Below are 26,220 nucleotides of genomic sequence, written 5' to 3'. Positions count from 1 at the left end.
CAAACTATTTTAATTATGTCTTTTTTTTTCTCATCATTTATTCTGTCATTAGTTTGTAAAGTTATGTTATGAAAATAATTACAAGAATAAAAGTCCTAATATGAGTTTCATTCTGGTAATTCTGACTTTGAAACTTGATATTTTCTTTCATAGCAGAGAAAAAACATCTGATATCCATTAAAGTCTAAACATTATGGAAAACGTATCCAAATCCCTAAAACTGCTGTGAAACTACATATAGACACATTTTTCAATTTTCCACAATATTACTTATTGAGTGCATTTTAAAATAATTATTAAAGATATATTAATTATTATTGAGGTCCTGAGATGGTCGATTGTTTTAATGCATTATTTTATTTAATTTCATTATCAGATTGAAAACTGATAGAACTATAGAAAGAATAATCCCATTTTCCTAACATTTGATGTAAAAATGATATAAAATGATGTTTCTAATTGAAGTTTGTTGGGTCTTTAAATATACGTCAGTCTCTCATGTACTTTGAATAAAGGTCATAGATTTTAACCCCTTCCAGGCCAGAATGCTCAGTTTATAGAAAACAGCAAATTTCAGAAGATTGAAAACTAAATAAACCCACAGCAGTCGGTCGCTTCAGTTCCTGCAAACATTTATTCTTCCAACTCTGATAAAACTAAAATGCAACAGAAGAAATAGTTTCTGCTAAAAGAACCAGACCTGAAGGTTAGAATCATTTCATAAGTTCCCCAAACCCTTTCTGTGAAGCATCAGCAGCTTTACAACAATAATAATAAAAAACAATCACGACAAGAAGAACCGAAACAAACACTGAGGATGAGGATTTTACCTTCATACAGAACTAATACTTCAGAGTGGAGATGGGATCCAGAGGGGCGGCGGAGTGTAAGAGGAGCTAACAGGAGCTAACAGGTGCTAACTGGAGCTAACAGCAACATCTCTGGTTGTAGCGTCGGAGCCCCACAAATCCTTCAGAGAGAGAAAAACACATGGCAACGCACAGATACATATGGCAACACCAAAAAGTGCAATAATAGCTTAGAGTTAGTGTATGGAAACCCATTTCAACCATAATCATCCCACATGTTGAATGATCCATCCCTATTTCATCCTGCTGTAATAAAAACATCAGTGCTGGTTTCTAAACTCCAGTGAAACAGCTGATTGGTTGGCGCTCAGGTGACCAGTCAGTTAAACATGATGGACTCTGGATCCTGGTTCATCATCTGGGCCATGTGGCGAAGGACGTCCTTCTTGGTGATGATGCCCAGGAGACGCCTGCAGAGACGAGGTCAAGTTAGCTAACATTTACATTTATTAGCTCTGTACATTTAATATGAAACATTCTGGAGACCTTTAGGTGAGCAGTTACGTGTCAACTTCCATGTTTTAAAGAATTTAAACATAAAACTGTAATTCTCTGATCTGTCCACCAGATGGAGCCGTTTTGTCTGTTTTCTTGGATTTGAGAAAGAATAAACTTTTAGATCAATCTGAGGCTCAAGAGCCAAAAAACCAAATACTGATCAGTTAATTCTGGTTCAGGAGGATTAATACATTTATTTCCACTGAAACCATGAAAAACAGAATTAATTTCCTGTAAATATTTAGTGTTTTGTTTTGGCCTTTTAACAATCAATAGATATGGTTAATCGAATTACTGCCATCTGCTGGCCACAGCAGGACACAACACAACAGCTTTGGTTTCTGACTGACCCGCTCCTGGTGACCAGGCACTGCCGGAGGCCCAGTTTGCGGAAGATGTCCACCACCGTCTCCATGGGCGTGTGGTCGGTGACGGTGAAGGGGCTGAGGTTCAGGATGCGTCGCAGCTTCAGCGGCTGAGGGTTGCTGGCCGGCAGCTGCGGCGCGTCCTCAGTGAAATAGACCACGGAGCTGCTGACCACGCCGTCCTGCTTCTGACGGGCGTTTTCTGAGGACAGGAGCCATGATCTCAGTATCTAGAAAAAGAAGCTCTGATCCAGTTGTTGTAACAGACTCACTGATGGCCAGGGTGAGGTCCCTGCGTTGGACGAATCCAATCAGCCTCTCCGACTCCCTGGACACAACCACAGGGAAGCCGTTGTAGTCGGTGTCCTTGATGAGCGTCTCCACGTCCTCCACTGTAGTGCTGTCCTGCGTGAGGACGGCCAGCAGAGGGTCGTTCCGGCGGGGACGCATCACGTCGGTGGCCAGGGTGCGGTGGGTGAACTCGTCCCTGACGTCCAGGTAGGGGTAGCCGTTAAGCTGGATGTGAGACTCATAGATGCCCTCCTTCCCAAAGGCGTCGGCCACCCATTTACTGGTGACGGCGGCGGCCATCAGAGGGACAATGTACTCCAAACCACCTGTCAGTTCGAACATGATGACCACCAGGGAGACGGTCATTCTGGTTACCCCACCTGAACAGAACCAACGGACAGGTAAGACAAGAACTGGACAAGTGGCGTCTTCTGTCTTTGTCGACTCACCCAGACAGGCAGCAGCCCACCATGGCATAGAGTCCCGGCGTGACGCAGTCAGCACCAGGCCGGCACCAGTTCTTGAAGATGATCCAGTCGTGGTGGTGGTACGCCATCTGCTCCACGGCGATGCCAACGATCCGACCGGCGATGGCTCCCACCGCCATGCTGGGAATGAAGAGTCCCGACGGGATCTGTGAAGGACAAAGGAAGCTCTCTTTCTACTCTGATTGGGTAAGACAATGAACAAGTGTGAAGAGAGGATACCTTCATGCCGAAGGTGAAGATAGTGATGACGATCTTGAAGACGAGGGCGAGGGTTAGCTGCCACATGGCGTTGTAGACCCCGGGCCCCGCCGGACGGTCTGGAATGTCGTCCACCAGGCGACTCATGTTGGGGTTGTTGTAGTAGTCGCAGAGCTGTGACGACTCCAGAGCGCCGCAGTCGTTGAAGAGCTCAGAGATGAGCTCGCTGGTGCTGCGGCGGGTGTACGGGTTGGGGTACGCCAGCAGGGCAGTGATTCCCGTCACGATGATCACCTCCAGGACCGGATACTTCCCCAGCTGGGTGGTCTTCCTGCGCCGGCACCACGCGATGTTGGCCCGGATGAAGAGCGTCCCCCAGAGGCCGCCGAATACCCCCAACAGGATGAAGGGGACCAGCTCGGCCATGTACCACGGAGTGTGGTACTCAACGTAGAACAGAACCAGGCGACTGTTTCCAAACGGGTTAATGGAGCGCAGCGTGAAGGCGGCGACCAGAGCGGCGAAGAAGGAACGCCACAGAGTCTTCAGGGGGAAATAATAACTCACCTGCAGGAGACAGCAGACGGTTACTACAGAATGAAGCAAAGATGATTCTGATCTGGTAAATGGGTGAATGACTGACCTCCTCCAGGCTGAACAGAACTCCTCCGATTGGGGCTCCGAAGGCCACCGACACTCCAGCTGCTGCCGCCGCCGACAACACCTGAGCACAGCAGGAGGCGGCCGTTACTTTACCCAAAGACTCAATAACCATCTTTTGGTGACCTGGACTGTCACCTGAATATCATTTATAATGAGTGACGCAGATCTAATGCCATATCCCAAAAGATGCTACTTTTTATAAAATACGCCGCATTATTCAGTGAATATGTCTGAAAAGACGTCAGAAGAAGAACTTTAACTATACCATTTCTTCTTTAGTCTGTATTGCTGAGAGTGGTGATCCGTTTAGCTATTTTACATTTGACATGTTTTTTACACTTCCCAAACAATAAACTTGGTTTATTAATATCAAACCATATGGATTCATTTCTGCCAAGAGCTGCTGGAAACGTTTCATCCACAAAGTATTTCTGAAATATTTATAATTTATATATAAAACAAACAGTTTTGAATCAATGCTATCATTAGAACTTTAGCTAATTTGATCTTTTGCATGGTTTTTTTCACAGTGCATGGATTATGCAAAGGATTATGCTAGTATTAGCCTAGATGCTATCATTATTTTTTTAGCTAGCTTTACTTTTTTAGCCAAAGTTAGCTTTTACAGTGGCCTTCTGTCAGATAATATCATTATTTTTCTTTTTTAGCTAACTTCAGGTTTTTAGTTTGGGGTTTGCAGGATATAAAGATAATACTTTTAATCCCCCAGACCAGTAAAATCCTCCAATCCGCATGGAATATGTTACAGTTGGTCAATATGCTAGTGCTAGCCTTGGTGCTATCTAGAGTATTTTAGCTAGCTTTAGCTTTTTAGCTAGCTTTAGCTTTTCACATGTATTTTTCCATGTATTATTTTTACTCTACATGAATGTCAACATGCTAGTGCTAGCCTATATGGCATCATTACTTTGTCAGCATGTTTTAGATATCTAGCTTTGTTTTTCTTTTCCATGTGTTTTTAGACTGCTAGATTATGTTACACCAATATCTCGAAGTGGGATTTTTGCATGATTGAAACTTTTCATTAACTTCAACAGTTTTTCTGCAGGATGATGTTTTGCTCTGCTGCTTCTTATGTTTCTTCAGATCTTCTGCAGTTCATGTTTCTGCTGCTTTGCAGCAGGAAATGCATTTTTTTCTATCATCAGGAAGTTCAGGTCTTTTTTCCCCTTTGGTATAAAAACGTAATCAAATCAATCTTTATGGCTTATTGCTGGTCTGGCGGGCCGAGGACATCAGAACCAGGCGGCTCACCTCGCGTCTCTTGCCCTCGTTCTTGCTGTACTTGGAGAAGAGGCTGCAGAAGAGGTTTCCGCAGCAACAGGCCACATGGACCAGCGGCCCCTCCTTCCCCAGGCTGAGGCCCGACGACACGGCCAGAACCAGCGTGACGGTCTTTATCAGCAGGGTCCACTTCCCCAGGTAGCCCCGGATGATGAACCCGCTCAGGATGGTTTTGATCTGCAGGGGACCGGATCAGAACATTACGGCGCCGACCAGAACCACCCGCCGACCTCAGGGTGCGGTACCTCTGGGATGCCCGACCCGCAGGCGTACGGGGCGAACACCCGGACCAGCGACACCGCCAGGAAGGAGAACAGCAGGGCCCACAGGATGTACAGGAAGTAGTTCAGAAGGTACGCCCCGGCGCCCTGCAGAACACACACCGTCACAGACCGGACCGCGGACCAGAACCTCCCTCCCGCCAAAACCCGTCTCACCTCGGCGTGGCCCGTCATCAGCTCCGCCCACTTCTGCCACTGCGGACACTTGTCCCGGTCGGCGAAGGTGGTCTGGTTGGAGGTCCAGCAGCACTGCTCATGGCTGTACCAGAACGCCGACAGGCACACCCCCTCCTTCAGGTCGGTCATCCAGTCCACCGCCAGGTCGATCACCCCGGCCAGCGTCCCTGAGAGGACGGCCCGGTTAGACGGAACCAAGGCCAGCCCAACCGGAACCAAGACCAGGAGGAATCAAGGCCAGGAGGAACCAAGACCAGGAGGAACCAAGGCCAGAAGGAATCAAGGCCAGAAGGAACCAAGGCCAGGAGGAACCAAGGCCAGAAGGAACCAAGGCCAGGAGGAACCAAGGCCAGAAGGAACCAAGGCCAGGAGGAACCAAGGCCAGGAGGAACCAAGGCCAGAAGGAACCAAGGCCAGGAGGAACCAAGGCCAGGAGGAACCAAGGCCAGGAGGAACCAAGGCCAGAAGGAACCAAGACCAGGAGGAACCAAGGCCAGGAGGAACCAAGACCAGGAGGAACCAAGGCCAGAAGGAACCAAGGCCAGAAGGAACCAAGGCCAGGAGGAACCAAGGCCAGAAGGAACCAAGGCCAGGAGGAACCAAGGCCAGGAGGAACCAAGGCCAGAAGGAACCAAGGCCAGAAGGAACCAAGGCCAGAAGGAACCAAGGCCAGGAGGAACCAAGACCAGAAGGAACCAAGGCCAGAAGGAACCAAGGCCAGAAGGAACCAAGGCCAGGAGGAACCAAGGCCAGAAGGAACCAAGGCCAGGAGGAACCAAGGCCAGAAGGAACCAAGGCCAGAAGGAACCAAGGCCAGGAGGAACCAAGACCAGAAGGAACCAAGGCCAGGAGGAACCAAGGCCAGGAGGAACCAAGGCCAGAAGGAACCAAGGCCAGAAGGAACCAAGGCCAGAAGGAACCAAGACCAGAAGGAACCAAGGCCAGAAGGAACCAAGGCCAGAAGGAACCAAGGCCAGGAGGAACCAAGGCCAGAAGGAACCAAGGCCAGGAGGAACCAAGGCCAGGAGGAACCAAGGCCAGAAGGAACCAAGGCCAGGAGGAACCAAGGCCAGAAGGAACCAAGGCCAGGAGGAACCAAGGCCAGGAGGAACCAAGGCCAGGAGGAACCAAGGCCAGAAGGAACCAAGGCCTGAAGGAACCAAGGCCAGAAGGAACCAAGGCCAGGAGGAACCAAGGCCAGAAGGAACCAAGGCCAGGAGGAACCAAGGCCAGAAGGAACCAAGGCCAGGAGGAACCAAGGCCAGGAGGAACCAAGGCCAGAAGGAACCAAGGCCAGGAGGAACCAAGGCCAGGAGGAACCAAGGCCAGGAGGAACCAAGGCCAGAAGGAACCAAGGCCAGAAGGAACCAAGGCCAGAAGGAACCAAGGCCAGGAGGAACCAAGACCAGAAGGAACCAAGGCCAGAAGGAACCAAGGCCAGAAGGAACCAAGGCCAGGAGGAACCAAGGCCAGGAGGAACCAAGGCCAGGAGGAACCAAGGCCAGAAGGAACCAAGGCCTGAAGGAACCAAGGCCAGAAGGAACCAAGGCCAGGAGGAACCAAGGCCAGAAGGAACCAAGGCCAGGAGGAACCAAGGCCAGAAGGAACCAAGGCCAGGAGGAACCAAGGCCAGGAGGAACCAAGGCCAGAAGGAACCAAGGCCAGAAGGAACCAAGGCCAGAAGGAACCAAGGCCAGAAGGAACCAAGGCCAGGAGGAACCAAGACCAGAAGGAACCAAGGCCAGAAGGAACCAAGGCCAGAAGGAACCAAGGCCAGCCATGGCATAAGAAAACTAAGGGGCAGCAGAGGCCCCCAGAGCCACTGGGGCCCTAGTAGTTCTGGGGGCCCTAGTAGTTCTGGGGGCCCTAGTAGCTCTGGGGGCCCTAGTAGTTCTGGGGGCCTCTTACGTGGAACTTGTTTTATTTTTATTAATGATTTCTATGTGATTATATTAACAAAAACAAAAATTCATTCTCAACTTTTTCCACAATAATATATTTGATAAAATAAGCAGAAGAAAAACTAACAGCTCTTGGGTTCCCCCTGGTGGTGAGGCAGATCCACTGAGCTGCGTTGTCATGGTGATGCTGTATGTTACTGAGTTTAATGACGTTTGATGATTAAAACTTGTGACGTTTGAATCCAAATGTTTCCATCATCAACACATCGATGCTCTGAGCTGCAGCTTCAAATACAAACATTATTTTCACATCATTTATGTGAAACTTTTGCTAAAATCATTCCGGGCTCAGAACCAACTCGGTACCGGTACTGTTAGCGGTACCGGTCCACATTCTCAGAGAGAAAGGATAATAATGGAACCATCAGTTTCTAGCAGGTGTGTATATTATCGCTCGGTACCAGAGTTACAGAGACAGAACCGGGTCCCAGTCGGAACCGGGTCGGTCGGTACCAGAGAGCAGGCCGATGAGCAGCATCACCACCCATCCGGACCAGGCGTCCAGGAGGCTCTTGATCAGCTCCCAGATGGACTCTTTGCTCTTGCTGGTGATCTGCGGGACAAACACGCACACGGTGAGCGGGTCGGCATCGCCCCACGCTCCGAACCCAGCCCTCCAGAACCTTTCGGTGCCGGTCCGTGTCCCTGGACTTCTCCCTCAGCCAGTCGATGGTGTGGAAGTCCTCGTAGGTCCCCACGTCGGGGAACGGCTCGTCCAGGAAGTCCATGAGCGACCCGGCCCCGTTCATGTCCTCCGTGGGAGTGGGGAGGGGGACACCTGTCCACGGAGGACATCAGCAAGCTGCGCTCGGTACCGTGATGCCATGACAACGGGCCTTACCTTCTGCCGCCGCCATGTTGTCCTCTTGGACGCGTGGACTAATCCCGGCAGAACATCACGCAGGACATTTACACAACAAACCCACGAAGAGACCAGCAGCGACACAGACTGAGGCACCAGCCCGCAGCTCTCGCGATACCTACCAGATCTCGCGTTACTTCACAGCAAAAGCTCGTTCAGCAGTGAAATGAGCGATAAATACCGGAAGCAGGTTTTTAATAAACTGATGGGTTACAAATTAATATTTTATTCTCTACAATAAATATTACATCTGATTATTTATGTTTGACTTAAACATTAGAAACGAAAACAGCAAAATAAAACCAGGAGTTATTCTGACATCTAGTGGTCAAAATCTGAAACTACATCATCATTAATGGCCACAAATATTTTAGTAAAACTGAATTAAAATATCAAAATATGGAGATATAAATCATTCTTGGAGTATTTGTGATTAAAACTTGTTATAATTTCCATATTTGTCTAGTATTTAGATTCAGCCTGCATTAGAAATTCCTCCAAAGAGAATTATTACACTGATGATATTTTAATTTATGTCTTTATTTTGAAAAGCAACAGCGCCGCTCAGCCACTGACGTTTTATTAGAGCAGCTGATTAAAGTTCACTGCTTAGAGGCGAATCAAACGGATGAACTGAACGTTCACTTGTTATTCTCAGTTATTTCACACAAACATATTTTCATAGAAATTATTGAAAGTTTGATTAGTTCTTACTGCCATCTGGTGGTGAACTGTGGTAACTACAGATATCCTTTATCGATCATTTATTGATATTTGTTCTAATTAATACAGTTTAATTAATAAAGTTTAATTAATACAGTTGGTTGGATTTAATTAAAATATTTGTTCATTGAAAATTTGTTAATCTCATAATTAATTAAAAAAAACATGACTGAGTTAATCTGTGAATTAATGTGTCACACATTAATGTTATTTCAATACTTTTATCTGTCTGAAGAAACAAAAAATATATATGTGGGTAGAAAATAACTCAGCAGAGTTTAATTTGCTGCTTTTGCGTATAGTTGTTATTTCATCAAAGTTAAATATATTATTTCAAAGAAAAGCAAACAGTAAAACACCCCGTTTCTATCGGTCTTAATGTGAAAGTACTCACCGGAAGTGTATGTGTAATGTAAACTATCTAATTTTATGAAGCAGCTGTAGTTACCATCTGGGTCCACTAGAGGCCAAATGCCGCCCTAATCTGAAATAGTTTAGGAGCCAAAGCTCCTCTGAAGCTGCTGCTAGTCTGTTAGCATATTCTAACCGACTAGCAGGACTCTGAGACTCCGTTAGCTCCGCTCAGAGTCTCTGCGGTCTGGTTCATCTCTGTGGAGCCGCTTCTAGTTCACACTGATAGATAAAACATTTATTTCATGTTAAAATAGGAAGAAGATTTAAGAAATAACAACAGAAACACCAAGAGAGCAACAAGAAAGCCGATTAAGAGCTGGAAACTAGCTATCTGCTAACATAGCCGTCTGCCCCCTAGTGGACACAGTGTGTAAATACAAGAGTAAAGTTAGAGAGCTGATATATGAAAAGCACTTCCTTTGGATTCTTTCAAAATAACACAATGACCTAAATTCTCATTGTGTTTTATTGAGAATTTAATAAAACACTTAAGTACATTTTAGCTTAATGTACTTAAGCTAAAAGTACATTAGCTTAAGTACATTAAGCTAATGTACTTAAGTACATTAAGTTCATTAATGTACTTAATGTACATTAAGTACATTAATGTACTTAATGTACATTAATCATTAATGTACTTAATGTACATTAAGTACATTAATGAACTTAATGAACTTAATGTACATTAAGTACTTAAGTACATTAAGTTAATTAATGTACTTAATGTACATTAGCTTTATGTACTTAATGTAACTATCAGAAAGCAAAACTATCAGAACTTATGCTTTCTGATAGTTTATCTTAGAAAGCATAAGTCTGTAATTTTCTTACGATTTGATATAAATTATATTATTGGGCTCTGAAGCCAAATTATCGTAATTATTTTGTTTTACAGAAAAAAGAAATATTTAAAACATATTCTCCTAACAGGAAACTCAGCATCTTGGTGAACAAACCTGTTAAAGTATTTCATCAGGGAATATTAATATGTAATTTATTTAGGAAATATAGATGAGTTATCTGTATGTAAATAACATCTATATATTAAATCAACTGTCAGTCCTTTAGACAGACCATAATAATATAAATATTTATCATGAAAATGATATAAACATGACCAACTAAACAAACGTCTGAAATCAGCCGCAGCTCTGCAAAATCACCTCTATGTTCAGAGCGGGATATTTCCGCCCTCTGGTGGCCATAGTGAGAACTACAGACTTGATAATGCTGCATTATTTACATTTAATGTGGAGTTTAGATAAAAACTAACAGTCTTCCTGAGTCATATTCACAGTTTACTGACTCAAAGATTATCCTGATATATTTTTATTCACTGTTTGGATTTATATATGTCATAAAAACTGTTTTAGATCATAAAACAAAGCTGCTGTAATAAACTCTTTACAGGACGTTTTATTTCAGATCAAACTGAATAAAATCCTGCAGTGACTCTTATTTAACGACAGTAATGTAAACTGACTTGATCTGACTTTATAACAGTGAAAATTAAAACAAAGAGAAACATCTGGTTGAACAATTTCTATTGATGATGTAAATAATGAATAAATCCAGAACGACGGCAGGATGACCGATGGAGAATGTCCTGATATATGAGGAAAATTAACTGTTTCATCTCATGAACATATAAACTTTTATCCAAGCATCATCAGAGGTGGAGTCGCTCGTCCCGTCTGTATCAGCGCTGAATTTTCCTGCGTACCTGAACACATCTTCAGTAAAACCAGCCAATAGAAACTTGGAGGAAAAATAATGTTGCATCTTCTCTATTTACACACAATCAGCTGCATAGAAACCCACAAAGAACATAATTTAAAACTTTAAGTCATTATTAAATACTCAAAAACCACATTACATAATAAATATCAAAATAATCATGAACCAATCAGCACATTATCACACTGATGGCTCTTTATCTCAGTAAAGAGCCTGATGAGACATCGAGTCCTAAAGTTCTCTAGAAAACTGAACACATGAAATATGGAGTTAAAAAAGTAAAAACCAAAATAAACTGAGACAATTCAAGCTGAGAATCAATAATGATGCAAAACTTCATTATTTTAGAATTTACATTAACAATATATAAAATTATTTTCCAGATAAATGATGGATGTTTCTGAAAACTGATCCAAGATCAGAGTTTCTGCAGGACGTCCAGTTCTAAACTGGGTCAACTGGTTTCTGTGCTGGAAGCTGAAGTTTCTCTGCATCTTTTATCTGTGGAGCTTTGAGGAACATTTTCATGTCAGCTGAAGGAAGAAGCAGCAGAGAAAAGAGGCTTGAAGCGTCTTTATGACCTCAGAGCTGAACTGGAAATGATTCCCATGTTTCCATTCTGACCATTTCTGGTTCCAGGAGAAAAATGAACCAGAGAGAAAAAAGATCAACTTTCCAGTTGAATCCAGTTCAGATCAAAAGTCCATGAAGCCTCTAAATGGAGCCCAGTTTGAACTGGATCTTTATTGATCCCAAGAGACAAACAATATCAGACACTAAATGACAGACATGAGGAAATAAACAGGAGGGAAACCTTTGAGGTCAGAGGTCATCATCTTGATCCAGAGTCTCTTTAGACTCAAACTGCTGCAGCTTCAACCTGTGAGGATCAGCAGGACACAGAGACGTTCTCTACTTTACAGAGATCATCAGATCTTCCACCTGCAGAGAGACGAAGGAAGGAGAGCAGATCAGTGAGTGTTTCCAGTAGCAGTCAGTGACGCAGCACATCCAGTAGATGGTTTCCAGTCAGACTGATCTCAGAGCTGTGACCAAGATGAACCTGATCAGTTGTTTCCTGTTGAACTGAGAGAACAAGCAGGTCTGAGATCAGATCTGCTGCTGTTTGATGAATGAGGACCACTGTCTCTAGACATGTTGGACGCTGGAGTCCAGCTGGACGTCCTGGAGACATGGACACAGCAACAACACAGCAAGCTGCTGCTCCTCTGATTGGCTGATTGCTGTGTCCAATCAGGAAGCCTGAACCATTCTCCTCCCACTGAGAAGCTGCAGCTTTACTGGGAACACTGGATCTTTGCTTTGATGCTGACTGGGTTTAGTTCAACATGCTGACAGCAGCTGGACTCACTGCAAACATTTACTTACTCTAAAGTCTCTACAAGATCCTTCAGCTGCTGAACATCTGATTCCTTCAGGTTGTTCAATCTCAGGTTCAGTTCTGTCAGACGGGTCGGGTTGGACTTCAGAGCTGAGACCAAATAATCACAGCTGATCTTTGACAAACTGCAGTAATTCAACCTGAATAAAGAATAAAGATGTGAACCAACAGGATGCAGGTTAACCAGTCCAACAGAACCAGTTAAAGATTCTCATGAATATTAATGCCAACAAGCTGCTGCTCCAATAAAGACCTGCTGACTTCAGAACCAGAACCAGAACCAGAACCTGGTACTGGGTCATGATGTGTTGGAGGATTTTAGTCAGTAAAATCATTCCAGGTTCTGATCAAAGTGTTGAAGCATCAATCATTGATTATTGATTTGATCCTGTCAGATTCCAGGAATTCACTTTTCTAGACTGGATGACCTTTGACCTGCTTGACCTGAGGGGATTTCTACACACTGGGGTCCGAATGCTGTCCTGTTCTGACCTCAGATCAGCAGGTCCAACTCAGTTACACAGAGAAACTAAATTAAACTCTGGATCCAGGAACAAACTCAGAAAATATTGATTAGATCAGAAGAAATGAACTTTGATTGATGATCAATTATATAGAATTATTCACAGAAATATCAATAATTATATCATTAAAATACTTCAATGTCTCCAGTCTGCAGCCTTCAGTCTGTAGAAAACCACAGAGATCCTTCAGTCCAGAACCTTCCAGGTTGTTGTAGCTCAGGTCCAGTTCTGTCAGATGGGTCGGGTTGGACTTCAGAGCTGAGAACAGAGACGTCCAGCTGGTCTCTGAGAAACTGCAGTCAATCAATCTGAATAAAGAATAAAAGATGTGAACCAACAGGATGCAGTTAAAACTGAAATATGAACAAATAAATAATAAAATGTATAAATTAATTTCCCTGAATGTAAAAGAAACATGATGAAGTGATTCTAACATCTGATCCAGTCAAACTGGTTTAAAGAGTCCAAACCAGCAGAACCAGAACATTTGATCAACAAAGAAAGTCAAAGTTTGTCTCAAAGTTTCTGAGGATCTTAAACTCAGTGGATGTTTTTCTCTCCATGTTTCCTTCCAGGCTCTGGATTCTCCGACTGCTCTGTCCATCATTGATCTGCTGATATTTTATGGCTCCAGTTTTTCTTCATTAATCTATTAATGATGTTTTTCTTGCTGCTTGTATTTGAACTGCAGCTCATTGCTCAGTATGACAGATGGAAACGGGTTGATTTCAATCCTTTTATCATATCATCACATTCTGAAAGTTGATCATTTTGTGCTGATTCAGTTTCTGAACCATCAACTAGAAAATATTGATCCTTTCTCTGTGAGGTCATTGTGGGTCATTTGGTTCTGGTTCTGAATCGTTCATCAGAGACGCTGCAGAAATGGGAATATTGATCAGGATATCAGCTTCTTTAATCTGGTCTAGTTAAAGCACTGCAACACCTGGACTCTGTAAACCTGGACTGGATCATCATCAACTAATAGCAGGAGATTTAAAGCTAATGTGGGATTTATGGATCTTCAATAAAGGGACATTTCATGTTGACCTTTGACCTGCTTGACCTGAGGGGGATTTCTACACACTGGGGTCCGAATGCTGTCCTGTTCTGACCTCAGATCAGCAGGTCCAACTCAGTTACACAGAGAAACTAAATTAAACTCTGGATCCAGGAACAAACTCAGAAAATATTGATTAGATCAGAAGAAATGAACTTTGATTGATGATCAATTATATAGAATTATTCACAGAAATATCAATAATTATATCATTAAAATACCTCAATGTCTCCAGTCTGCAGCCTTCAGTCTGTAGAAAACCACAGAGATCCTTCAGTCCAGAACCTTCCAGGTTGGTTCCGGTCATCTCCAGTTCTGTCAGATGGGTCGGGTTGGACTTCAGAGCTGAGAACAGAGACGTCCAGCTGGTCTCTGAGAAACTGCATTCATTCAATCTGAATAAAGAATAAAAGATGTGAACCAACAGGATGCAGTTAAAACTGAAATATGAACAAATCAATAATAAAATGTATAAATTAATTTCCCTGAATGTAAAAGAAACATGATGAACTGATTCTAACATCTGATCCAGTCAAACTGGTTTAAAGAGTCCAAACCAGCAGAACCAGAACATTTGATCAACAAAGAAACTCAAAGTTTTCTATCAGTCTGGATGAGTTGAGCTATTTCTGCTGGTTCCTGATCATCAGACCCGACTTGGTAACTGGATCAGAACCAGTCAGGTTCTTCATTAATGGCCTTTGGGTTCCTATTAAAGCTGCTGAAAGCCAATGGAGGCCATTATTTCCTCAGGAGACGGTTCCTCTCTGACCCGGCCCAACAGAACCACAGCCTCAGGACAAAGCTGAGGAACCTGCTGCTGCTGCAAACCTCACTTTCATTCATTGCATCTAGATTTGCTTTTCTACAATCAGTGGTTTCTTAGACGTTCATTAATGAGGATTTGAACTCGTCAGTGTTCTGGAGGATCAACATTTCATTCTGATGTAAAGAATCAGAAATAAAAGCATCTGAATCTTTACCAAACTGAAACATCTCCATCATTCATTCACAGCATTTCAATTATTTTACTCATTTTGTTCATCAAAAACATTTTAAAGAGAAAAACTGAAAAACAAAGTTCAATAATCTCAAAGTCTGAAATAAGAAAATAATTAATAAGGTCAAAAGTTTTAGAGATTTTATTCTCATGATTAAACAGGTTGTTTTAAAATAATATATATTAACATTAAATTGATTAACTATTGATTAATCAATAAACGATTTTATTGAATAAATAGAGAAAACAAACCCCAGTTTCTTCACTTTACTGACTGAATTCTCCAGGATCTCAATCAGATGCTTCATATCAGATTCTCCAGCATAACTTATGTGGATCAGATTTATTTCCAGTTCAGTCAGATCTGGGTTGGACTTCAGAGTCGAGGCCAAAACTTCACATTCATCCTTTTGGAGCGAACCAAGTCTGTGATTAGAGAAGAAATAAATTCAGTTCTAATGAAATCAATCTGGATCATAAACAGACTAAAATATGATAACAGTGATGTCATCATCTGATCATCATCTGATCATCATCTGATCAATATCTACTGAGTTTAACCCACAGAGAATCTGTGCAGTTCCTGGTTAGAGCCCAGGTTCTGGTTCTGGTTCAGGTTCTGGATCTGGTTCTGGTCCAGGTTCTGGTTCTGGTTCTGGTCCAGGTTCTGGTTCTGGTCCAGGTTCTGGTTCTGGTTCTGGTCCAGGTTCTGGTCCAGGTTCTGGTTCTGGTTCTGCTGCAGCTAAAAGCTTCACGTTGTTCTGGTCGTCCTGCAGAGCAGCAGCAGAACCGGTCCTGCTGCTCCTTCGGGTCAGAACCGTCCTCTCAGACTGTGGATCTGAGAGGAACTGGGACAAACTGGTTGGAAGAGGGACACATGTCTCTGCAGTGGTCTGTCCATTGTCTCAGAGGAACAAAGGTTTGGATGTCAGGAGAAATTGTTGCTAAACTCCTAAAGAGCTGAAGAGCAAAACCCCTGGAGGAGACGGAGATTCTCAAAAAGATGTCAAAATAAACCAGTTTAAACTCTGAACTCCCAGTAAAAAGCTGTGGTCTCCAACATTAAACATGGATAAAGCATTTATATCAGTCATGATCTTCTTCTCTCACTGTCAGTTTCCTGTGCTGCAGCACCGTGTTGCCTTCAGGAAAATGGGACATCAGAGTATCATCTATTAGTTTTCACCATGTTGTGTTCACAGTGCGTTAGAAATATTAGGTCATGTTATCACTATTACATTAGCAGTTTTACTTTACTAGTTTGTTTTCCATGAAGGTTTGAGTGTTCTCGCCTGAGGGAGGAAGAACTTGATGAACTGGATATAAAGACAAAACTTTTTTTCCCTGAACCTTGAACATGTTTTTGCAGCTGCTTCCTGATCTACCAGAAAACTCCTGACTTGTGAAACTGACTGTGTGCAGAAGTTAGTTTCTGTTCCCCCTCCCTGCTTACAAGGGAGGGAAGCAGAGAGGAGGAGCAGAGAGGAGCAGAGAGGAGGAGCAGAGAGGAGGAGCAGAGAGGAGCAGAGAAAAGGAGTTCTCCCTTCTCTCCAGCAGCAGTACCAGACCTCTCTGGTACCAGCTGAGTACCAGCACCCTGGTGTTGGTTCTCCCTTCCCTGGAGCACCAACATCAGGGATGGGAGTGTTTTATTTGCACTTCCTTCCCTGCAAATAAAAGAGCAGCTCTAACTGAAGGTTTTCAGAGCAAAAAGTGTGCAGCTTGTAGAAACCATTTGCTTTGTTTATTTTTACATTTTGTTGTTTGTTCATTTCTGTTTAGTTTTATTAGATCAGATTTATTCTCTCTTGGTTTATTGTTGTTTCCTCTTTATTATTTTCTGACTGCCGAAGGAGGAACAGCTTATCCTGCTCTCTCTCGTCCTTACTGATAACTCTGCCTGTGAATTATTTTTTAATTTTAAGGCGACAGTTTTTATAGTTATATTTACATTATTGACATCTTAACTGGATTTTTCCAAACCTAAGGACTGGGGGATTTTCTTACTTTTATTTTCACCTTACTTTTCTTTACCTCCAAGTTAAACCAGGGCAAAATGCCTCCGGCTGACCCCAAGGACATGAGCAGTATTTTACAACGACTTCAGTTTATAGAAATGAAGATTAAACTGCTGGAGGTGAACTTTGAGATCAACGCTACTTGTGGAAATGAAACAACTCTTCCTCAAATCAACGGAGAGGTCGTGCGCCCTGCACCGAGCAGCTCACCCTGGAACGCTCTGGGTGCCAAGCCGAAACGGGAGTCTCGCACTGCGGATCCGATGAGACGATTATCAGGGAGAACCCCGCACCTGGACGAATCAGCGTGGCCGGCTCTGAGCCGAAACCCACCTTCAACTTCAACACCTGCTCCGCCAAAGAAAGACAAACAAGCAGCTGCAACTAAAACGCCTCCACCGACCCCGCTGACCCCGCTGACCCAGCTCCCAGGGACAAAGCAACCAGCAAGAGCCTCAAAACATTCTGACTCTGTGGGAATCCCACTGAAAAACAGATTTTCTGCACTCCAGCCTGAGCCTCTGAGTGAAACTTCGCCTTCAAACATCAACAGTGAGGCAAGACCAACACATCCATCCCCAAAGCTCCAAAGGACAAAGTGACCACCAGGAAAACTAAAGGTAACCCTAAAGTGCTTATTGTTGGAGATGAGGCAGTAAAGGGAATCAGTGACGTTTGCAATCCAAGGAAAACAAGAGTGATGTATTTTCCTGGTGACACTGTATCTGATTTAACCAACAAACTGCTCTCTCTAACCACTGATCAGCCAGATATTAAGACTTTAGTTGTGCATGTTGGAGCCAACAATCTGGCAAAGCAAAAGTCTGAGATTCTAAAAAAGGACTTTAACATTCTTCTGGACACTATGGGAAAACTGAGAATGAAGTTATTTCTCAGTGGTCCAATTCCATCACCTCAATGGGGAGACGAAAAACACTCCAGGCTGCTCACGATCAACAAATGGCTGATTAAAACCTGCTCTACCAGCTCAGTGACCTTCATCGATAACCTCTGGATCTATTGGCAGCGCTTTCTCCTTTTTGGAAGAGGAGGACGCAATCTTAATAAACATAAAGCTACTCGCTGCAAACCTTTTTTATTTTATCAACAAGGACAGCAACAGGATCATCGCGTCAGAAGAACAGGCTCAAGGATGTCTGACCAGGATGGAACGCTCCCCGTATCAACAGCATGATATTCCAAAACAAGCTGATAAATCGACTGGAGACGGAGCGACTGCTTCCCTCGCTCCTTCCCCCTCCCTCTCTGCTCCTCCAAGCATTCACAGGATTCAATGGATACCAATGAAGAAATGTCTTCCGGACCAGAGTTTCTTAAATTTACAGATGGAATGAATCAACAGGTTCGCCTCGGCACGTCTCTCCTTAGCACTCACGTAGCAGACCTCACTACATTTAAGCAACCTGCCCCTGACCTCCCAGAGGATCCATCACTCTGCGTTTCTGAGGTCTGAGGCCGGGGACCAGATATTATCTTTACACCTGTCTCCATCCAGAATGTGTCTGGCCCCCGGGTTCTGCAGAACAGGTCATTACCTGTCCGGATCACTACAAGAAAATTTACAAAAAATAGAAATATGAAATACAGCGGTCCTAATTCAAACCTCAGAGTGATCCCCTGCCTAAAGGAACCTCAGACTGAAAATCTTTTGGCCTCCAAGCCACTTAAAGTAGCTCTTTTAAATATCAGATCACTCTGTGCTAAAGCTCTATTAATTAATGATTTCATCACTGAGTATAATGTTGATGTTATGTTTCTGACAGAAACATGGTTGAATGACGATAATGACCAAATTGTACTCATTGAATCAGCGCCTCCTGACTACAATTTTTTAAGTGAGAATAGAAAACATAAAAAAGGAGGAGGCGTGGCTTCTATATTTAAAAATACCATAAACTGTAGTAAAATCTCTTTCGGTCATTTCACATCTTTTGAGTATCTTGGAATTCAGGTTAAAGGCTACAAACGAACTTTGACACTAACTTTATACAAAACTCCAGCATATGTGGAAAATTTCTTTACTGACTTGAATGATCTTCTTTCTCTCATATGCATTGATTATGATTGTTTAATAATTGTTGGTGATTTCAACATTCATGTGGACAAACCCGAAAACAGAGGAGCAAAAAAGCTCTCTGATATTTTAGAAAATTTTGGTTTAACACAACATGTTAAACAAGCAACACACACTCAAGGACACACACTGGACCTGGTTATCAGTGAGGGTGTGAATATTTCCAATGTCTCTGTAACTGATGTCGCCTGTCGGATCACTTTGCTGTTATCTTTGAAGGTTCTTTATTCTTTGACCCACTTGGACAAACAGCTACTGTCACAAAACGTTCTTTCACAGAAAACACAGCAGAAACATTTAATCAAATCTACTCTTCCTCCTCACCCTTAAGCTGTAATGATGTAGATCAGTTGGTAGATGATTTTCAGTCTAAAGTTTCATATATCATTGATTCCATTGCTCCAATTAAAGTAAAGGTTTTGACTGGTAGAAAGAAATCTCCATGGAGAAATGCACAAATAGTTCGGTCTGCAAGACAACTCTGTCGCAGAGCAGAACGAAAATGGCGTAAAACTCAACTTCACGTTCATAATGACATCTATAAAGAAAGACTACGTAACTATCACTCAACACTAAAACATGCAAGGGAGGCTTTCTTTGCAGATGTCATAAACAAAAACATCAACAATGCTCGAACTTTATTTGCAACAGTTGACAGGCTCACAAACCCTCCTGTGACGTTTCCACCTGAACTCCAATCTAATGCTGCCTGTAATAAGTTTTCTGATTTCTTTTCAGAGAAAATCCAAAAAATCAGAAGATTAATCTGCACATCAACTCTAAAGCCAGAACCATTGCTGTACCAAAACAAAACAAATACAGAAAAAATGACCCATTTTCAACTACTTAATTATAAAACTCTAGAAGAAATTATAAGTCAATTAAGTTCAAGCTCCTGCTGTCTGGATGTCCTTCCCACACATTTCTTTAAGAAAGTCCTGCCTGTTATTGCTACTGATCTGATCCAAATCGTAAACTCATCGCTTACATCAGGTGTTTTCCCCCAGGCTTTGAAAACAGCAGTCATCAAACCACTGCTAAAAAAGAACAACCTGGACAAATCACTATTGCAGAATTACAGGCCAATCTCAAACCTCCCATTCATCAGCAAAGTTATTGAAAAAACTGTGTAAACAATTAAATAGTTTCCTCATGATGACCAACTGCTTTGACACTTTCCAGTCTGGTTTTCGTGCTCACCACAGCACGGAGACTGGCCTAGTCAAAGTATTCAATGATATCCATATAAATACGGACTGTGGCAGAACCACGGTGCTGGTTCTGTTGGACCTCAGTGCAGCTTTGACACTGTCGACTATGACATATTATTGAATCGACTTGAAAGTTGGGTTGGACTCTCCGTTCGGTGCTCGACTGGTTTGAATCCTACATAAAGAACAGGGATTTCTTTGTTTCAATTGGAAACTTCTCATCAAAGAGGTCAAAGGTCACATGTGGGGTACCCCAAGGTTCAATCCTAGGACCCCTCTTATTTAATATTTATATTCTCCCACTAGCTCAGGTCATAACAGGAAATAATATTAGCTACCACAACTATGCGGATGACACACAGCTCTACATTACGATGTCACCAGGTGACTCTGAACCCATCCAATCACTGAATAAATGTTTAGAACAGATAAATGTTTGGATGTGCCAAAACTTTCTCCAACTGAACAAAAATAAAACTGAAGTCATTATTTTTGGACCTAAAGAGGAACGATCTAGAGTCAATGCACAGCTTCAGTTATCACAACTAAAAACTAGTGATCAGGCCCGAAACCTGGGAGTAGTGATGGACTCGGACTTGAACCTCCAGAGCCACATAAAGACAGTAACAAAATCGGCCTTCTATCACCTGAAGAACATCTCCAGGATTAGAGGACTAATGTCTCAGCAAGATCTAGAGAAACTCATTCATGCGTTTGTCTTTAGTCGCATTGATTACTGCAACAGCGTCGTCACAGGCCTGTCCAACAAATCAATCCAACAGCTGCAACTGATCCAGAAGCTGCTGATCCAGAAGCTGCTGCTCCTGTTCTCACTAGAACCAGGAAGATAGAGACATAACAGCAGTTTTAAAGTCCCTCCACTGGCTCCCTGTAGCTCAAAGAATAGATTTTAAAATCCTGTTGTTAGTTTATAAATCACTGAACGGTTTAGCAACACAATACATCAAAGATCTGCTGTTGTTGTATCAACTTCCAGACTCTCAGGTTCTGGTTCTGGGTCTGCTCTGCATCCCCAGAACCAGAACCAAGAGAGGAGAAGCAGCTTTCAGCATCTATGCACCAAAACTTTGGAACAAACTTCCAGAAAACTGTAAAACAGCGGAAACCCTGACTTCCTTCAAATCTCAAGTAAAAACGCACCTGTTTAGAGTTGCATTTGAAATGTAATATGTATGGATTTGATTTTGTGGATATGTATCTAATTTTTTTTTTTTTTTTTTTTTTCCTGTTGTGGGCAACGGGGCCCGGCGAATACCCGTGGTTAAACGGACGGCGGAGTCCGGCGGTAACAGGCGCTTAAATTCCGTGTCAAAGGGAAGGGGGAAGAAAGGGAAAGAAGAGGGAAAGTGGAAAAAGGGGAAAAAAAGGGAGGAAAAAAAGAAAAAAAAAAAAAAAAAAAAAAAAAAAACCTTGGTATTTTATTCTATGTTGCATGCCTTCGTGTTTTGTGTTTATGATGTAAAGCACTTTGAAATGCCTTGCTGCTGAAATGTGCTATACAAATAAAATTTGATTGATTGATTGATTAACTCCTGTTATATTATTCTAGTTTTATTACTTTCAAACTGAAACATGATTTCAAACCTTAAATATTTTATTGTGCAGAGAGGATTCTGTAGAAAACCACAGAGATCCTTCAGTCCAGAACCTTCCAGGTTGGTTCCATTCAGGTCCAGATATGTCAGATGGGTCGGGTTGGACTTCAGAGCTGAGAACAGAGACGTCCAGCTGGTCTCTGAGAAACTGCAGCCATTCAATCTGAATAAAGAATAAAAGATGTGAACCAACAGGATGCAGTTAAAACTGAAATATGAACAAATCAATAATAAAATGTATAAATTAATTTCCCTGAATGTAAAAGAAACATGATGAACTGATTCTAACATCTGATCCAGTCAAACTGGTTTAAAGAGTCCAAACCAGCAGAACCAGAACATTTGATCAACAAAGAAACTCAAAGTTTTCTATCAGCCTGGATGAGTTGAGCTATTTCTGCTGGTTCCTGATCATCAGACCCGACTTGGTAACTGGATCAGAACCAGTCAGGTTCTTCATTAATGGCCTTTGGGTTCCTATTAAAGCTGCTGAAAGCCAATGGAGGCCATTATTTCCTCAGGAGACGGTTCCTCTCTGACCCGGCCCAACAGAACCACAGCCTCAGGACAAAGCTGAGGAACCTGCTGCTGCTGCAAACCTCACTTTCATTCATTGCATCTAGATTTGCTTTTCTACAATCAGTGGTTTCTTAGACGTTCATTAATGAGGATTTGAACTCGTCAGTGTTTGTGGCTCTGGAGGATCAACATTTCATTCTGATGTAAAGAATCAGAAATAAAAGCATCTGAATCTTACCAAACTGAAACATCTCCATCATTCATTCACAGCATTTCAATTATTTTACTCATTTTGTTCATCAAAAACATTTTAAAGAGAAAAACTGAAAAACAAAGTTCAATAATCTCAAAGTCTGAAATAAGAAAATAATTAATAAGGTCAAAAGTTTTAGAGATTTTATTCTGATAATTAAACAGGTTGTTTTAGAATAATATATATTAAAATTAAATTGATTAACTATTGATTAAAGAATCAATAAATGATTTTATTGAATAAATAGAGAAAACAAACCCCAGTTTCTTCACTTTACTGACTGAATTCTCCAGGATCTCAACCAGATGCTTCATATCAGATTCTCCAGCATAACTTATGTGGATCAGATTTATTTCCAGTTCAGTCAGATCTGGGTTGGACTTCAGAGTCGAGGCCAAAACTTCACATTCATACTTTCGGATCTCACAGCCACCAAGTCTGTGATTAGAGAAGAAATAAATTCAGTTCTAATGAAATCAATCTGGATCATAAACAGACTAAAATATGATAACAGTGATGTCATCATCTGATCATCATCTGATCATATCTACTGAGTTTGACCCCACAGAGAATCTGTGCAGCTCCTGGTTAAAGTCCAGGTTTTGGTTCTGGTTCTGGTCCAGGTTCTGGTTCTGGTCCAGGTTCAGGTTCTGGTTCTGGTCCAGGTTCTGGTTCTGGTTCTGCTGCAGCTAAAAGCTTCACGTTGTTCTGGTCGTCCTGCAGAGCAGCAGCAGAACCGGTCCTGCTGCTCCTTCGGTCAGAACCGTCCTCTCAGACTGTGGATCTGAGAGGAACTGGGACAAACTGGTTGGAAGAGGGACACATGTCTCTGCAGTGGTCTGTCCATTGTCTCAGAGGAACAAAGGTTTGGATGTCAGGAGAAATTGTTGCTAAACTCCTAAAGAGCTGAAGAGCAAAACCCCTGGAGGAGACGGAGCGTTTGGGTCCAGCAGCATTTCATGGTGAAGCAGTGAAAGTTCTCCAGTCACTAGAAGAGGCTGGATGTCTCCAGAGTTGAAGCTCATGTCTCTGCAGGTCTTCATGGAGGACAGCTAACAGCTTCAACAAAGGCTGCAGATGAAGAGTTGATGAGGAAAATGGTTCCAGCTCTGGAAGCAGATTCTCAGAGCTTTGGGAGGATCTGACAGAAACTAGAACTTTTCTGGAACCAGACGACAAAAACCACATTTTGGTCTCATTTACAAACTCAGAGGAAACTAGAGGGAGGAGGAAGAGGATGATGAAGATCAACACTGTTCAATAGTTTATAATTATTGCAAAGATTTATTTGAATGGTCAACATTTTTATTAAACTGAAACAATAATTTTATAAAACAGTCAAAGATCCTAAAATGTGAATGATGGAGCAGCGGCTCAAAGAGTGAAGAGTTTAAAGTTTAAAAGTTTCTCTGGCTGATTGGATCTTAGAGAAAATAGATTTTCTAGAGTTCAGGGTTTTCTATTCATTTCATCCTGAAAACTGATAAAAAGTGAAATATTTTTAAAATGATCAAAATGTGTAAAACCAGAAGCTGCATCTGTCCTGATGAGCTGAATGTTTAGATGTTGATTGGCTGAAATAATCCAGAGGATGAAGGAAGTAGATAAAGAGCAAAAACATCCAGAATCAACTTGAAGACAGAAGAAGAAACAGGAGGACAATAGAGCTGAATCAGCATCACACAATGAAAACATCTGGACTCACCGAGCCTTTCTGCAGTTCCTCACAGCTGGAACCAGTCTGTCGTCCTGATGCTGATAATGTGTTGTACTTCTCCAGGTCCAACTCATCCAGAATCTCTGACATCTGCAGCATGAAGGCCAGAGCTGAACAGTCAGACTCTGAGAGATACTGCCCTGAATCCAGCAGCCGTTGGATCTCCTGATAAAATGAGACGTCGTTCATCTCCACCAGACAGTAGAAGATGTTGATGCTTCTGCAGGAGAGATTCTATCAGTGTTCATCTCCTTCAGGTTGGTGATGATTCTCTGGATGGTTTCTGGACTGGTCTCTGTCTGACCCAGCAGATCTTCTAAGTCTCTCTGGTTGGACTCCACAGTGAGACCATGAAGGAAGCGGACAAACAGGTCCAGGTGGCCATTTTACTGCTGAGGGATTTCTCCATGACTTTCATCATGAACTCATCTAGAGATGTTTCTCTGTATTCGTCTCCCAGGAACGTCTTGATCTCCTCTGACTTCCTGCTGGTGAAGCAGTGGAGCATGTAGACTGCAGCCAGAAACTCCTGGATGCTCAGATGAACAAAGGAGTAGACAGAGACGTCGCGTGTCCCTCTCTCTCTTTTAAACATCTCAGTGAAAACTCCTGAGAACAACGCAGCATCTTGGATGTTGATGCCGCACTGTGTGAGATCTTTGTCATAGAAGATCAGGTTTCCCTTCAGCAGCTGATCAAAAGCCAGTTTTCCTAGAGACTCAATCAGCTTCCTGTTCTCTGGACTCCAGATAGATTTGCTCTTTTTTCCTCCATCATATTTTTCCTCCTTGATTTTGAGTTGAACCAGCAGGAACTCTATGTACATCTCAGTCAGAGTCTTGGGTAGTTTCTCTCTCTCTCTGGTCTTCATCACATCCTCCAGAACTTTAGCAGTGATCCAGCAGAAGACGGGGATGTGACACATGATGTGGAGACTTTTGGATTTCTGGATGTGGGAGATGATCCTGCTGGCCTTCTCTTATCATCTCTGAATCTCTTCCTGAAGTATTCCTCCTTCTGGGGGTCAGTGAACCCTCTGACCTCTGTCACCATGTCAACACACTGAGCAGGGATCTGATTGGCTGCTGCAGGTCGTGTGGTTATCCAGAGGAGAGCAGAGGGAAGCAGTTCCTTCCTGATGAGGTTTGTCAGCAGAACATCCACTGAGCTGGACTCTGTAACATCAGTCAGGATCAGATTGTTGTAGAAATCCAGATTAAATCGACTTTCATCCAGACCATCAAAGATGAACAGAACCTGGAACGATTCAAAGTTTCTGATTCCTTTGGTTTTAGTGAATCGTTCATGAATCAGTTCTAATAAGCTGAACTTTTCTTCTCTCAGTAAATTCAGTTCTTGAAGGTGAATGGAAATATGAACTCAATGTTCTGGTTGGTTTTGCCTTCAGCCCAGTCCAGAGTGAACTTCTGTGTTAACAGTGTTTTCCCAATGCCAGCCACGCCCATGGTCATCACTGTTCTGATTGGCTGATCTCCTCCAGGGGACTTTAAAGATGTCTTCTCTTCTGACTGTTTCTTGTTTCCTGGATGCTGTTTCAATGTGTCTGACCTCATGTTCCTGGTTGACCTCTCTAGTTGACCCCTCTGTGATGTAGAGCTCAGTGTAGATCTGGTTCAGATCGGTTTTATTTCCAAGTTCAGCGACGCCTTCAGAGAGACTTTGGAACATCATCTTCAGACTCTTTAAGGCCATTCTGACGCTCAATATTAAAACCTCACAAAACAGACAAAGACAGGAGACACTTCAGCTAATCACAATGAAACAATTACATTTGATTTTCACTGAGGAGGTTTGAATAGAAACTTTAATGAATAAATAATTTAATTTTTATAGATAACCAATAATATTTTCTCATCTAAACAAGAAAACCATTAACTTTAGTCTTTGAGGGAGAAATAGAAATTTTTAGATTTAATTTGTAATTTTGTGAAAAGTCAGGCTTGATCTCACTG

The 26,220-nt window shown here is 42.6% G+C and overlaps 1 protein-coding gene across 1 annotated transcript; it reads right to left on the bottom strand.

The window, feature by feature from the left end:
- Window positions 1–615: 615 nt before the first annotated feature.
- On the bottom strand, window positions 616–8,086 carry LOC129354867 (H(+)/Cl(-) exchange transporter 4-like). Its single transcript, XM_055024399.1, is given in 13 exon segments — window positions 616–1,279; window positions 1,718–1,934; window positions 2,005–2,403; window positions 2,473–2,486; window positions 2,488–2,657; window positions 2,731–3,276; window positions 3,353–3,433; window positions 4,648–4,854; window positions 4,923–5,045; window positions 5,115–5,302; window positions 7,550–7,649; window positions 7,720–7,874; window positions 7,938–8,086. Coding segments are annotated over 13 exon segments (2,307 nt in total). The 5' UTR covers window positions 7,954–8,086; the 3' UTR covers window positions 616–1,188.
- Between the last annotated feature and the right edge of the window lie 18,134 nt (window positions 8,087–26,220).

This window comes from Poeciliopsis prolifica, unplaced genomic scaffold (assembly GCF_027474105.1).
Source record: "Poeciliopsis prolifica strain line A6 unplaced genomic scaffold, Auburn_PproV2 SCAFFOLD119, whole genome shotgun sequence".
In the NCBI taxonomy this organism is placed as follows: domain Eukaryota; kingdom Metazoa; phylum Chordata; class Actinopteri; order Cyprinodontiformes; family Poeciliidae; genus Poeciliopsis; species Poeciliopsis prolifica.
Note: the sequence above shows the minus strand (reverse complement) of the source record. Positions and strands in the feature narration are given on the sequence as shown.